At 47.2% G+C, this 15,798-nt stretch overlaps 1 protein-coding gene across 5 annotated transcripts in view; it reads right to left on the bottom strand.

The window, feature by feature from the left end:
- Nucleotides 1-170, bottom strand: part of ABCC8 (ATP binding cassette subfamily C member 8) — a 77,249-nt gene extending 77,079 nt beyond the window's left edge. For all 5 annotated transcript variants that reach the window (XM_042959075.1, XM_042959074.1, XM_042959073.1 and 2 more), the window contains exon 1: nucleotides 23-170. In XM_042959075.1, coding sequence (XP_042815009.1) covers nucleotides 23-170 — 148 coding nt within the window. The remainder of the gene's footprint in view (nucleotides 1-22) is intronic.
- Nucleotides 171-15,798: the final 15,628 nt, after the last annotated feature.

Raw genomic sequence — 15,798 nt, forward strand, 5'->3', positions numbered from 1 at the left:
CCGCCGCTCCCCGCGCGCTCACCGATGAAGAGGATGGGGAAAGTGATGAAGAGCAGGAAGACATGAGGCACCACGTTGAGCGCGTCCACGAAGCAACCGTTGTTGAGGACGCCCTGGTCCACCCGGTAGGCGGCCGAGTGGTTCTCGCTGCCGCAGAAGGCCAAGGGCATGGCGGCGCGGACGCGGGCGCGGGCGCGGTCTGGGGCTCCGGCTCCGGCTCCGGCACCGGCTCCGGCTGCGGCTGGCTCCACGCGCCTCCCGCGCCTCTGTCCCTCGCGGCTCGGCGGTCCGACCCGGCAGTCAGGCCCCCGCCCCACCCCCGCGGGCCCCGCCCCGCCGGCGCTCCCGCTCCCCCCCCACCCCGCCTCGCGCCACTACCTGCGGGGCCGGGGGGTGGCCAGGAGCCTGAGCGGCCGGGCGTTCCAGCTGTGGTGGCCTGCGCGCCCAGATGTACTGGGGACGCTTTGAGTGCCCCGCTCCACGCGTGCGCTGCAGGAGAGGGGGGAAGCAGGCTGGGTGGGTGGGCACGCTCGAATCTAGGTGGGAGGGATGCGGGGTGCACAAAGGAGGAAGATCCGAGTGGGTGCTGAGTGCGCGCTTTCGGGCCTGAAGTGCGAGCTCACTGCCCCTGGGCTGAGATGTGCGTTCACCTGGGCTTGGCGAGGGTGGGTGTCGTTAGATCAGAGGGTCCTGGTGGGGGCAGAGTGGAGCAAGCCCTCACCCCAAAAAGATAAGAAAAGCAGGGAAGATTTGGGGAACACTTCAAATATTTTTCAAAAGTGGTTCCAGGTGCCGTGCGCTCCTAGGTGCTTTACAATGTATCCAGCGCTTTCGCAAACGAGATCTCTCAACACTCTGGCTAAGTACAGGTTATAATTTTTCCTATTTTCCTGATGAGGCAGTAGAGGCTCAGGGAGGTTACATGATTGAGCCAAGGTCTCACTGCCAAAAAGTTAAGGAACCATAACTTGAACGCAGCTCCTCAGATCCCTTCTTTCGCACCCCACCCATCTCTGTCAGGCATGCCTCTAATACATTAGAACATTCCAGTGACTGTCAGGTGAATAGGTACCTGCTCAAGACTGAAAAAGGGGCACTTATGAAATTAAGCCCAGTGAAAACAGTGGGAGGCAGCCAGGACGGGTGGAAAGAGAGAATGCCTCCCCCAGCCCCCTCCAACTGGGATGTATTCTTAACCTGGTACCAACAGGCTTGATGAGTTAAAGGACCTGGGGGAATTGAAAAGACAATGCAATGCATTCTCACACTTCTGGAGAAATTCCCACAGGTCCCTGACCAAAAAAAAAGTTTATGTAGTAAGAAGAAATAAGGGAAAATGGGATTTTAGGTTGAATTTTAAAAGAATTCTCTGAGTTAGAGGTATGGGGCATAAATACACAGTTCTCAGGAGGGGGTGGGGGACACCAAGGGAAGCTGTTTCCAGGCCTTTTCCCTAGAAGCTTCTCTGCGCCTGCTCTGAGGCTGCTGCTTTGAGTCTTTATAGGATGCTGTCAGGCAAGGCCTCAGCTCTGCCTCAGGCTCTGGAAGAGGTGAGGGCAGGAGCAGGCACCCTGGCAGAGGGCCGGTGGGGTTGGGTGAACAGCCTGGGGAGGGCAGGAGCTTAGGGTCCGAAAACCTCAGTCTCTGACTTTCTGGAACCTCTCTGAATCCGAAAGAGATTTCCTCCAGTATCCGCCAAAATAGTGAAAACTTGGTGGCAGTAAATTGTCTGGCACCAGCAGCAGGAATTAATTAATCCAGGGGATAATAGCCACTGAAAAGGGGATTGCTGAGGCTGTGGGAAAAACTTATGACGTCACGTGAAAAACTAGGAGACAAAATCGTGTGTTATCATAGGATTATAAGATTTATTATATTATTAGAGCCATATTAAATATGTATGTTTGAATGCAAGTCTGCAGGGGAAGCTCAGACCTGGAAACGACTGTTGCATTAGAGCAGAGTGAAGTATATATTAGCTCCCATTCCCGTGCTTAGTGTTATTGTTACTACCATTCTCTTTCTGTGAAAACAGGACAACGAAGGTTCAGAGAGATGAGATGATGTGCCCATGGTCACCTAACAAGATTTTTTTTTCAAAGCTTTTTTGTTGTTGTTCCAAGTTTTTTTTTTTTTCTTCAAACTTTCTATTTGAAAGTCGCCATTTTATTTTTGTAGTTGCAATTTCAGTTTTTCACACTTTCAGGAACGCTATTTTTCCTTTTAGCGGTGATAATATATGAATTTTTAAAGAACAAGTCCCCAGTCCTGGCTCTGCTACTACTCGTTTGTGTGATGTTGGACAAGTTATTATTCTGTGTATCATTTTTCTCCTTTCTAAATGAGGAAGATAATAATACAGACTCCAGAGGAGTAAAATGAGATCATGGGCATAAATATGCTTTGTAAACCAGGAAGATAGTCCAGCCTACTTCATCCTCTAGGGGCCCACCCATGGGACTCCCTCAGTCAGTGAAGGTTATCTAGTAGTCTTTCTCTTCCTTGACATTCAGCATGCAGTGCTTGGCACAACCCACACACTTTGGTGTTCCGGGCCATTTGAAATAAACAGAAGGCCAAGTTCAATCCAAGCTGGACCCAAGTGTAAAGGACTTAAGGGATCATCAGCTGGGACTAAAGGTGTTAGGTCTGGGGACTGAAGAGGGCCCCACATTTGCCATCTCTAGAACAAGCCTGCTGTGCGACTGTGACCAAATTCCCACCTTCCTACACCTAGCTGTATAGAGAGGATGCTCATCGCACTGCCCACCAAGTAGGTGCTAGAGTTACTTTGGAAAGTCACTTTCCAAAAGTCAGGTGCACAAGGAGGCATGGAAGGACTTCTGCTGTAGTATGTATTATAATTTTGGAAACAAGTAAAATGTTCATCAATAGAGGGCTGGTTAAAAGAAACCAAACGAAAAACATAGTATTATCCATACTGTGGAATACTGAGACAGTCCAGAGACTAAAGTAGGGATATATATTCTGACATGGAAAGATGTCCCAGGCATATATGTGGAACAGCCTGTGTGACATGAAACCATTTATCTCTACAACAGAAGGAGACACAGAGCTACACATGTCTCTATGAGGAGGCACTGGGTCTCCTGCTTTCCCACTTCCAACAAGGTAGCAGGCTTCTGAATGGGGGGAGGGGGACTAGAAGAAGGGCAGGCACCAAAAGCTTGCTACCAGCTAGGGTATTCCCCTTTGAGAATTCTCAGCCTTCCTTCTGGCAAAATGGAAAACCTGGGATGGATTTCAGAAACCTGGATTCTTGTGCCCACTGGTGTACTGGGTAAGTGTGACCGCAGGCAGGGCCCCTCCCCTCCTTTGTGCCAGGAAAGGGTTGGTGCACACCTTCAGAAAGGTCCCTTCCAGCCCTGATGTTGTTCAGGCTTTAGTTCCTTGTCTCTATCTGGCTGACCAGGTGTGTCAGTGACCATGGCAGTGGGGGTCATCAGGTAAATAATGGTGACATAATAGAATGGGGGGATATTTCAAGAAATTAACCATTTCAATAATCCCAATCCACAGTGAGCTGGTTAAAGACAAACAAAAACAAAAATTATGCTATCATCCATATTATGCAACAAGTAAGAATAAAATAGGGGTATCTGTAGAGAAGATATCATCACCCTCCCCTCCATACCCCACCCCCCTTCAGGCAGGTGGCTGTGAAGCTGAGATAGAGCAGAAAGCAGACAATTGGTGTGTTCAAAGCCTGTGTCTGCAGGGAAACTTAGAAGACTGTAAAATCACTAAAAGAGAGAATTGAATTATAGACAAAATGTCAGGGCTGGAACCTGGGCGGGAAAAGTCATTTCCCCTTTCACCTCCATCCTGCCCTATTGTCAAGAGGAGGGGAGGGGAGGGAGTTCTTGAGAACGGGGAACCTGTGCCCAGCCTCTTTGCCTGCCTGCTGTGTATGTGTGTATACTGGGCAGGACAGGGTAGGGGGGAAAGCTACCCAGCAAGGGAAAGGCTGTGTGTAGATTGTGCTAGAAAATCCATACCAGGACTATTTTGAAGAAAGTTTCCCTTGCCCCAGGGCACAGCCACCAGCCTGAAGGATGCAGGGGACCCTCAGCAGTACTTACATGGGTGTTTGCTACAGAAACAAGATGGAGCCTCCCCAAGTCTCTTGGCACCACAGAAACAGGCAGGGAGGTGGGAAGAAATGTCAAGAAAGCCCCATGTTAACTACTTCCCTGCTGGAGTGGGGGCTTGAAGTAGAAATTCAGTAACATTTTTGTTCTCGCCCACTGAAGTTTCGGTCCAGGATCATGCTCACTATAATAATATAACCCAGAAGGGCAACTCCATTCATGGCCTGGTTGCTCTATATCCTTGAGGCCCCTCGAGGTCACATTAATTCTCTCATTGCATCCCCCCAAATATCCAGCTCCCCATCGCATGGATTAGAAGTGGAGGCTTTACTAAACTCTCCAGGGGAGGTGGAAAGACATGATTCCCATACCTCCCAGAAGAAACTTAGTAAAATTCCACCATTTCTCTACCCCCAAAGGTCTTCTCCCTTGTGTATATCTTATATCTCTTCCTTTCTTCCACACAGCCTTTCTGAAAAAACACACTCCTCATTTTTTTTCCAGAGCATTTCAGCATTTGCTTTCAGCCTGTGTACGCACTCAGGGTTTCTCAAGCATGCCTTATTTCCCTTCCTGAGCTGCTGACCATCCTCAAACCTGCTGCCTTTCTGGACAGATGGTGGAGAGCGGCACAGAGAGAGAGAATAAGATTATCTCCTTTTTGCTTCACCAACATCTGTTGGGTGTGCTTAGTACATGTCACACACTTTACCTGTTTTACATCACAGAGTAACTGCCTAGTAGTTACTGTTAGCAGAGAACTGAGGGTCAGAGGAGTTAAGCCCTTTCCCCAAGATCACACAGCTGGGAATTGGTAGAGAAAGCATTCAAACACAGTCATGCTTGACTTCAGAGACTGTGCTGTTAACCACTTCCCAAAGGGGTGCCGGGGCTACTGAGGATTCTTCTGCTCCTGAGACTTTATCTCCTGAGGAGGGAGTGTGGGCACCAAAGAACAGACCTTTGGGGAAACCTGCCCATCTGCACATTTTGCCTTTTCTCTGTTGAAACCTGCCCATCTGCACATTTTGCCTCCAGATGGGAGGACTTGAGTGCCAGGGCCCCTGCTGACTGGGGCCTCTTTCTGTGGGTGAAGCGGGCACACAAATGACCCTGCAGTGATTTGCTTTGGAGACAACTTCTATTAGTGACCAATGGGAATGGTCACCGGGGTCCCATGAGGTGTGCTGGCCTGCTTCTGTCCTCACCCGAGGCCACACTGCAGCAGAATCTCCATCTGGGCTTCACCAAAAAGGATGCCTGTCTCTGGCACAGCCTGGCCCCTGACAGGTGCACTCTGGCAGGCACAGCAGGCCTCAGCTGCCTGGGCCTGGAGGCCCTGCCAGAGCTGGGGCTGAGGTCAGGTGAGGTGGGTGCCACTGGACAAACTGTCTTGGTCTCAGCTTCCTCCTCCCCTTCGAGGCATCTCATCTCCTGTCCACTGAACAGAGGGGAAGTTCAGGTCCCAGCTCCACCCCTGACCAGACTTGTGAGCTTAGGCAAGTCTGCCTCCCTGATGCTCGACTATAAGACAGGAGGAATAATCCCTCCCTCATGGATCATGAGGGTGAGAAAGCCTGGCACACACTAGACCTCATGGCAAGCTTTTCCATTTTCAGACCAGCTGAGGGCTTCTTGCCCCAAATCCCAAGATGTCTTCCCCCTTTCTCCCCTACCCCGTTTTTTTTTTGAGGTATAACTAACATATAACACAGTATATGTTTAGGATGTACAAAATAAGGTACAACTATGTATATATTGTTATATAGTTATAGTTAACATCCATCACCTCACATACAATATTTTCCTTGTATGAGAATTTTTAGGACCTACTCTTTTAGCGACTTTCAAATATACAATAGAGTATTGTTAACTGTAGTCATTATGCTATATATTACATTCCCTAAGCAAAACTAATTTTTCTTATAGTGGACAGTTTTTACCTTTTGACCACCTTTACACACTTCCTCCACCTGTCACTCCCCATCCCCTACCTCTGGTAACCACCAATGTGTTCTCTGTTTCTATGAGTTCAGCTTTTTAATTTTTTTAATTTTAAAATAATTTTTAAATATTTATTTATTTTGGGGAGAGAGAAAGAGAGAGAGAAGGAGCACGAGCAGGGGAGGGGCAGAGAAAGAGGGAGGCCTAGAATCCGAAGCAGGCTCTAGGCTCTGAGCTATCAGCACAGAGCCCAATGTGGGGCTTGAACTCACGGACTGCCCTGAGATCATGACCATAGCCCAAGCGGCAAGCTTAACTGACTGAGCCACCCAGGCACCCCGAGTTCAGCTTTTTCAGATTCCACATGTGAGATCATATAGTACTTGTCTTTCTCTGACTTATTCAACTTAGCATGAAGCCCTCAAGTTTCATCCAGGTTGTCACAAACAGTAGGATTTCCTTCTTTTTATGGCTGAATGATATTCCATTGTGTGTATGTGTGTGTGTGTGTGTGTGTGTGTGTGTGTACCACATTTTCTTTATTCATACATCGGTGGACACTTAGGTTGTTTCCATGTCTTTGCTATTGTAAATAATGCTGCAATGCTTACTGCTCTTTAGTAATTGATTTCCTACCTAAAACTTAAATGGGCCGTAACAAGGTGCCAAGCCCTTTACTGCATTATCTGGCTTGATTGTTATCTCACTTTAAGGCAGGTGGTATATTTGTCATGACTCAAGTGAGAAGGCAGAGAGGAAAACTCATTTGCCCCAGGACCCCCAGCAAATTGGGTAGCAGAACCCAGTTCCTACTTGGAGCATCCTGCTTAGAAATGGGTGAGTTGGGGATGGGGGTGGGGTAAACAAGGAAGGCAAAAAAGGGCGTTGGAAGTTATCCAGTTGGAAAGGGGTGCAAGGTGGTGCGTGGGGACTTGTCTGGCGGTGGCGTCTGTAGAGCAAGCGCACAGTCCTTATTGAGACTTGGCTGCTTGAGCATGTGCCTATATATTTTTTTTAATTTTTTTAACGTTTTTTATTTATTTTTGAGACAGAGAGAGACAGAGCATGAATGGGGGAAGGGCAGAGAGAGAGGGAGACACAGAATCGGAAGCAGGCTCCAGGCTCTGAGCCATCAGCCCAGAGCCCGACGCGGGGCTCGAACTCACGGACCACGACTAAGCCACCCAGGCGCCCCGAGCATGTGCCTGTATTTAATGTGTATGGCTGACTTCCTTGTGCACGGGTGAATCTCTACACATAAATGGAAGTAAGTGTGGGTCATGCCTACGGCTATGATTCTGTCAGGGAGGAGGGAGGAAGACCCTTCTCTCTGGTGCTTGGGCGATGAAAGACCTCTCCATTCAGGCAAGCAGAGACCAGAACAGGAGGGAGGAAAGGAGGGAGAGAGAGTTAGGGATGAGAGAGACAGAAACACACAGCCACTACCTAACATTTACATGCTTGAAGGAAACATTGCTGAAGTACTCCCCTCATGCCCCACATAGTCAAAATCTATTTTTAGCTAACATGAGTGTATTAAAAACTTAAAATGGTGAATATATTTAATTTTAAGCTTTCTGGGTAGTCTGTGCGTCCTTGAGAAGATACTCATTTAATGATGTGGGTGATCTGGGGCTTGGGCAAAGGACAGAGCCTAGAGAAGTTTTGTTTAAAAAAAAGTGAGCCCAGTGGTTTGGAGAGAAGCATCACTTTTTCCACTGGAAGTGGAGAAATCAAATCAAATTCTTCGGCTGGTCAGGCCCTGATGGAAAAGAGTTGGGGAGGAGAGTGTTGAGGTGTTGCTTGCTCCCCTAATTGGGAGAAATAACCTGGCTCAAAAGTGGGTGCTTTGGGGGCACCTGGGTGGCTCAGTTGGTTAGGTATCTGACTCTTTTTTTTTTTTTTTACATTTTATTTATTTTTGAGAGAGAGAGAGAGAGAGAGAGAGAGAGAGAGAGAGAGAGAGAACAAGTGGGGGAGAGTCAGGGAGACAGGGAGATACAGAATTCGAAGCAGGCTCCAGGCTCTGAGCTGTCAGCACAGAGCCCCACGTGGGGTTCTAACTCACAAACCGTGAGATCATGACCTGAGCCAAAGTCAAACGCTTAACTGACTGAGCCACTCAGGCGCCCCGGCATCTGACTCTTGATCTTGGCTCACGTCATGATCTCACAGTTCATGGGATTGACCCCCATCTCAGGCTCTGCTTTGACAGTGTGGGCTTGCTTGGGATTCTCCCTCTCCCTCCCTCTCTGCCCTTCCCCCCTTCTCAAAATAAACAAATAAACTTAAAAAGCATTTTTATCCCCCCCCCTTATTTTTTATTTTTCAATATGTGAAGTTTATTGTCAAATTGGTTTCCATTCAACACCCGGTGCTCATCCCAAAAGGTGCCCTCCTCAATACCTATCACCCACCCTCCCCTCCCTCCCACCCCCCATCAACCCTCAGTTTGTTCTCAGTTTTTAAGAGTCTCTTATGCTTTAAAAAGCATTTTTAAAAAGGGATGCTTTGATTTGTAACTGAGGCAATTAGCCAATCAATTAACAGGCATTTATTAGGTGTCCATTGGGTGCCAGCTGGGTTCCTTTGTAACCCTGCAAAGTATTACCGTGTCCTTAGGAAAGTGAGGCCCAGAGAGGCTAAGAGACTTGCCTTAACTCACACAGCCAGTGAGATGCATAGCCTAGAGTGAAATCCGGGTTCAGTTGGGTGTGGAACCCATGTGCTTCTCATACCAGTGGTTCTCAGAGTGTGCGGTTCCTGGACCACATCACTTGGGAATTTGTTAGAAATTGACTATATCTGAAACTCCGGAAGTAGAGTTTAGAAGTCTATTTTAGTGACTCTTCCATGTGATTCTGATGTGTGTAATATTTGAGAACCGTTGCTCTCTACTACATTGTCTCCTGATAAAGAATAATAACAGATTGTCCCTGCCTTCAGGGGCCTCCAGTCTGGTTGGGAAAACAAGATAAACACATTTATTAAAACAAAAAAAAAGGTGACTGATCTTGGAGAGGTAGACTCTTGGAAGCTTTGGGGGAAAAGGTGGTCTTGAGGGATGGCCCAGCCTATGTGGGTGAAGAAGTAGGGGTAACTCTGGTTGGGGAGGGATATCAGTGTGTAAAGGTGGGAGGGCTGGAACAAGACTTCCCAGATGCAGTGAGTAAACCAGTGAGTCTTGCTGGGCGGGGGCATATTGAGAGGAGTCATGGAAAATAATGGAGGCTGGGTTGCTAGTGCTGGAATTTAGCTCAGGAGCTCCCTGCATAGACTTTTCCCCTACAGATGGGCACTCTTCATTTGACAATCCATAGTAAGGGAGGACCTGTTGTGTGTGCCCAGCACTGGCCATGGAGGCTAAAAACAGGCTCCCTCACCCACTGACTATCTGCTTCTCAGCTTTCAGCACTGGGCTCAAATGTCACTCCCTTGGTGAAGCCTTCCCTGAGCCTCCTCCAAGCTCAACCACTAAAAGGTCCCTGCCTTGGGTCTCCCAGCCCCTTGTGCAGTCTGTGTCACTGCCTTTACCACCCGGTACTGTGATGATTCATTTGTGGTTCTGCCTGCCCCACTGTGCTGGGGGCTGCTTGAGAGCTGAGACTGTCTCATGTAGCTTTGGTTCTGGCACAGAGCAGGTGCTCAACCTCAATAAATATTTGCTAAATGAATGAATGAGTGGACGAATGAGCGAAAGAATCAATCAGTGGTAATGTTTACCCATGGACGAACCAGCTGTGTGCTTGCTCAGCCAGGTGAAAAATTGATGTCTGTAAGTTGTATTCAACTTTCTCATTGACTTACATCATTAAGGTGCATTTCTTTGTCTTTGACAGATTCTACATTCATTTGTTGGTGGGTCTTTATTGAGCACATTAAGGTTGCTGGGCACCTTACTAGTTGTGGTGAATACAGGGCTTACACAAAAGGAGCTCGCTGTTCAATCTTTCGGGAGTTCCTAAGACCTTGTTATTAAGATTTTTGCTTTTGTTTTCATTGGCACCCTTTTATGAGAGTGGATTTAGCCTCTTCTGGGTCACAGATACTTTTGAAAACGATAAAAGCTTTAGATCACTTCTTGAAAAGGAGATTTAAATGCTGGTGTTCATAAACTCTCCCTAAATCCATCTGTGGACACCGAATTAGGAACTGGCTGCTGCAGGGGTGTCTGTCGGACTATGCTGAGGGTTTGGGGCCACATCAGCTAGAATTTTGTTCCATGATATCTGTCAAATAAGTGATGGGACCCTAATAGTAGAGTCGGAGCTGACTTGCTGTTCTCAGGATTGTCCTTGACTGATGAAGAGTCTGTGGCCAGAGTGGTCAGCTCTGCAGCATCTACGCAGAGAGGAGAAGTTCTACTTCTCGGGTGACTGCCTACATCGCTTGCCTGTGATGCTTGCCAAGAACCTCCATTTCCTGCCCACCTGTGACCAGCATGTGGACTGTGGGGAAATACAATTTCTTCGATTTCTGTGCTCTTGCAAAATGCCCTACCCTCCTGATACTTGGAAATGTATAAGTTATAAAGGCAGGGAATTTTTGTTCTCACTTTCCCTGGAAGCGTTTTGCTCTTTATGTACCATGAGAATTAGATCTGTAGCCATTTGTCCAAATAATTGCTCTTATCCAAAAGGATAATCAGATGTACCCAGCAGTTCCACTTGTGGGTGTGTGTCCAACGTAATTGAAAACATAGTCTCAAAGAGATATTTGTACACCCATGTTTGGAGCAACGTTACTCACAACAGCCAAATGTGGAAGCAACTCAAGCATCCATCAAGAGAGGAATGGATAAGCAAAATATGGTATATCCACACAATGGAGCATGATTCAGCCTGAATAAAGGAAGGACATTCTGAAACATGCTACAACATGGGAACACCTTGAGAAAATCATGCTAAGTGAAATAAGCCAGTCACAAGAAGACAAATACTGCATGATTCCACTTAGGTGAAGTACCTAGAGTCAAATTCAGAGGCAGAAAGGGTTGTGGTTGCCAAGGGCTGAGGGGAAGAGAGAACAGGGAGTTATCGTTTAATGGGCACAGAGATTTGGGTCTGCAGGAGAAAAGGAGTTCTGGAAGTGGGTAGTGATGATGGTCGCACAATAATGTGAATGTGCTGAATAAGTCAACCGTGCACTTAAAATGGTTAAGACGGTAAACTCATCTTCTGTGTATTTTACCACGTTAAAAAAAAAGATAATAAAACTTCTCTTATCTCCCCAAGAGGGCCAAAGTGTTACAGCCAGGACCAGGTCCCTAAGGTAAGCCCCTAAGGTGCCAGGATGGTTAGAGCTTTATCTCCCTAGGTGTGTACCTTCTAAAAGTCTAGGGTGAGATGATGCCTAGGGGCACTTGTACCCCAATGTTTATAGCAGCACTCTCAGCAATAGCCAAATTATGGAAAAGAGCCTAAATATCCATCAACTGATGAACGGATAAAGAAATTGTGGTTTATATACACAATGGAGTACTACGTGGCAATGAGAAAGAATGAAATATGGCCCTTTGTAGCAAGGTGGATGGAACTGGAGAGGGTGATGCTAAGTGAAATAAGCCGTACAGAGAAAGACAGATACCATATGTTTTCACTCTTATGTGGATCCTGAGAAACTTAACAGAAACCCATGGGGGAGGGGTAGGAAAAAAAAAAAGAGGTTAGAGTGGGAGAGAGCCAAAGCATAAGAGACTCTTAAAAACTGAGAACAAACTGAGGGTTGATAGGGTGTGGGAGGAAGGGGAGGGTGGGTGATGGGTATTGAGGAGGGCACCTTTTGGGATGAGCACTGGGTGTTGTATGGAAACCAATTTGACAATAAATTTCATATATTGAAAAAAAAAATAAAAGTCTAGGGTGAGAATCCATGATCCTTTCCATCCCTTCTCAAAGAAATGAAGTTTTTCTGCCCTCCTTTTTCTGGAGGGCAGCGGGATCGCTACCTCTCTCCTGTCTATACGTGGGGAAAATCCCTTGTTTTCCATCCCTTGCCTATGGAATGCCCCACCACTCATGTAGAGATTTTTGCATCTCATTTTCATCACATCACCCTGGGGTAAGGTCTGGAGCCAAGGGGGAGGGGGGCACAACACACTTGTCATTTACTATAAAGTAATTGATAGGAAATCAGTCTCTGTTATAGCATACCTCATGTGCACACTCAGGATAAAATTAATAAAGATCCATATTAAAAACCCAACCTGCACACACACACACACACACACACACACACACACACTCAGCTGGTGGCCTTCTGGGGGAGTAAGTGCTGCTTACCTAAAAAGGAAAGGTGCATGGAGGGCTTTCTTCACTTAACATTTCGAGAGGGGCCATAGTTCTTCCCAATTGCTCTAGTTGTTGGGGGGGGGGCACAGAAGCAGAGTAAGGAACAAAGAGCCCACCTTTGGGAAGCCCCATCCTTGAGGGGTAAAATGAACCCCAAGCTCCTCTTCTGCAGCATCTATGCCAGATTTTTAAAAAAAATTAATGTAATTTGGGATCCAAGAACTGGTTCTAAGCACCTTATCTATATTTCTTTTGATTTGTATAATTGTACGTAGCAGGTAGTATTTATATCTCTTTTATAATTGAAGAAAGGGAGGTAAAGCTAAAATAACACAGTTCTCGGGGCACCTGGGTGGCTCAGTCGGTTGAGCATCTGACTCTTAATTTTGGCTCAGGTCATGATCTCACGGTTTGGCTTGGGTCATGATCTTTACAGTTCATGATATTGTGTCCTGCATCAAGAGTTCTGTGCTGATAGTGTGGAGTCAGCTTGGAATTCTCCCTCTTCTCTCTCTGCTCCTCCCCCATACATGTGCTCTCTCTCTCTCTCAAAATAAAGAAACATTAAAAATAAAATAAAATAACACAGTTCTTACTTCCCAGGACATTGGGAAGCAAGTGTTGGAATCCCTGTTTTTCAGCCCTTGGGAGTTCTGTGGTCACAGAAGACCCTTCATTTCTCCATTTCTTGTCCCCAGGTGGTGGCTGAGGAACCAGCCCGGCAGCTGGGAGTTAATGAGGGTTCCACATACCATGGGAGGGTTCTGGCCTCTTGAACCACAGTTGCTCCTAGAATAGATCACAGGGAGAAGATAAGGGAAGAACAGGAGGAAAAGAGCAAGAGAGAGGGAGATTCGGGAGACCTTAGTGGACTCCGCTTTGTGCCTACCCAGATCTATTTCCCTATCCTCTGGAACAGCCATCTAATTTTCCTTTTGGAACCCTTCTTTCCCTTCACTCAGACTCTGGGGTGCTGGTGGGGCTACATGGGTGGACATGTGACTCAGGCCTGGCCAATTAGGGAAGAAGGCCTTACCACCAAGTCAAGCTAACCAGAATGAGACCTCAGGATTGAGTGGAGACTATTAGCTAAATGTGCTTTTTCCACTGAGGTTGTACCAGCTATAGAATATGTTTTGAATGCTGGGGGCCATCTTGACATCACATGGGAAGAGTTCATCTGAGAATGAAGCAAACCAGAGGAGGGTAGAGACAAGGAATGGTATGATGGGTAATTTTATGAGTCAATTTGGCTAGGTCACAGCACCCAGACATTTGGTCAGATATATCTGGATGTTGCTGTATTGGAATTTTTTAGATGAAATTAACATTTAAATTGTAGATTTTGGGGGTGCTTGGGTGGCTCAAACACCCAACTCTGGACTTCTGCTCAGGTCATGATCTCACAATTCGTGAGATCGAGCCCCACGTCAGGCTCTGCGCTGACAGCTCTGAGCCTGCTTGGAATTCTCTTTTTTCCTCTCGCTGTGCCCTCCCCCTCTCTCAAAATAAATAAGTAAACTTAAATTCGTAGATTTTGTGTAAAGAAGATTATCCTCCATAATGTGGGCGGGCCTCATCTAATCAGTTGAAAACCTTAATAGAAAAAAGACTATATCCCCCAAGGAAGAGGGAATTCTGCCTTCAGACTGCCTTGGGACTTGAGCTGCACCATCAACTCCTCCCTGGGTCTCCAGCCTACTGGCCTACCCTGCAGATTTTGGACTTGCCAAGCCCCACAATTGTGTGCACCAATTCCTTAAAATCTCTCTCTCATGTGTCTCATGTGTGTGTGTGTTTCTCTGAAGATCCCAGACAATTTCAGATGGTCCAACAGATTCCTGATGTCACTGCTTTAACACTTGATCCAGCCAGACATGACATCAAATACTCTTAGATTTTTCACTGATGTGATCATCTTGAATTGGATTTCTGTCACAACCCAAACGGTCCATCTCAGGAGGAAGGAGGAGCTCACCCTGACTGAGCTCTTATTCGATGCCAGGCCCAGTGTTCCCCTTTTACAATTGACCTGGGCTTTGGAGGATGCATAGAAGTTCACCTGGGCACGAGGAGGACAAGGTAGAGTGAACATGTGCAGAGACGCAGAGAAGTGATAGAACGTGACCTGCCCTGGAAACCAGAGTGCAGTGAAAGAAGCAAGTAGCAAACGACCAGAGTGGAAAAGTTGTCAGGTAATGTAAGACTTTGAATGCCAGGCAGAGGGGTGTGACCTTGTCCTGAGGACAGCATGGACAGCCGTGGAGAGTTTGAAGGAGAGCCAGGTTTTGGCGGGTTCATTCTGCAGTGTGAAGGACACCACGAAGCAGAGAGAAGATAGAAGCATAGAGGAATTATTTTCTGACTGGAGTTTTCCCTAATCCTCCCCAAACCACATTCTGTGTGTGGTTTCTTTCTCACCAGGTAGTATAGCATGATGGTTAATGATACGGACTTCTGGAGCCTAGTCTGCATCCTGGCTCTGCCACTTACTGTCTATTTAACCTCAAACATGTAACTTAAGTATTGCTGCCTCAGTATCCTCAGTGAAGAGAACATCACGGTCTGTCTACCTCTTAGTAATGTCTTACAATGATTAAACATCACTATACCCTTAGTGCTTGACACATAGTAAACACCTAAAAGTTAGTAGCAATCTTACTTCTATCGAGGCCTGTGGGTAGGTCCGTAGGCTGCAAATCCTAGGTCCCATGAGGACAGTTATGGCAGGCTCTCTGGCCCTCTGCCCTCTGCCTTTGCCAGCCCCACCTGACTTTCCCAGGGGGTCATTCCTGCTCCCTCCCGTTCTCACAGAGGCATGGCCAGCCTGGGCCCCAGGGAGCTGGGAAGAGTCATAGAAGGGACAGGAGGAGAAAAGGGCTTTCAACCCTGGAAACAGATTCTTATCCACATCTCAGCCTGGGGAATTAGGCTGGAATGGGTGAAAACCAGCTTCCCAGCCCCGCACAGGCCCTAAAGGGGTGTGTTGGAAGCATAGAGGCTGTAAACTTGACCCTTTTACTTTGACTTCCAGATGCAGAGGTGAGAGGCTCAAAGCCGGCTTAGTATCCCCAGGGACTGGCTGTGGGAAGCAACTTCAATGAGATGGATAAAATGCTAAAAGTTCAGAGTCAAAAGGCATCCTTGAATTCCCAGCCTTTTTAGTTATTTTTCCCACTGGGCAGTGTAGTAGAAATGGCAGCTGTGCCACCAACTTAGGTCGACCCTGGATAAGTCTTCCCCTCCTTGGCCTCAATTTTCCCAAATACCCAATGATGCGGGTTAGATTCAAAGGTGGCAAATGGGGTTCCCCTTGTGGGCCACCTTTGATCAGTGATTAGTGGCTGCCTGGCCAGAGCCCCGGGACAGAAGTAGCAATGTAGGCCATGCACACGTCCTGGGCCTGGATGGGTTTGTCTGGACACTGACGCGGAATCTCATGTCTGGCCCAG

The sequence above is a fragment of the Panthera tigris genome, chromosome D1, assembly GCF_018350195.1.
Source record: "Panthera tigris isolate Pti1 chromosome D1, P.tigris_Pti1_mat1.1, whole genome shotgun sequence".
In the NCBI taxonomy this organism is placed as follows: Eukaryota; Metazoa; Chordata; class Mammalia; order Carnivora; family Felidae; genus Panthera; species Panthera tigris.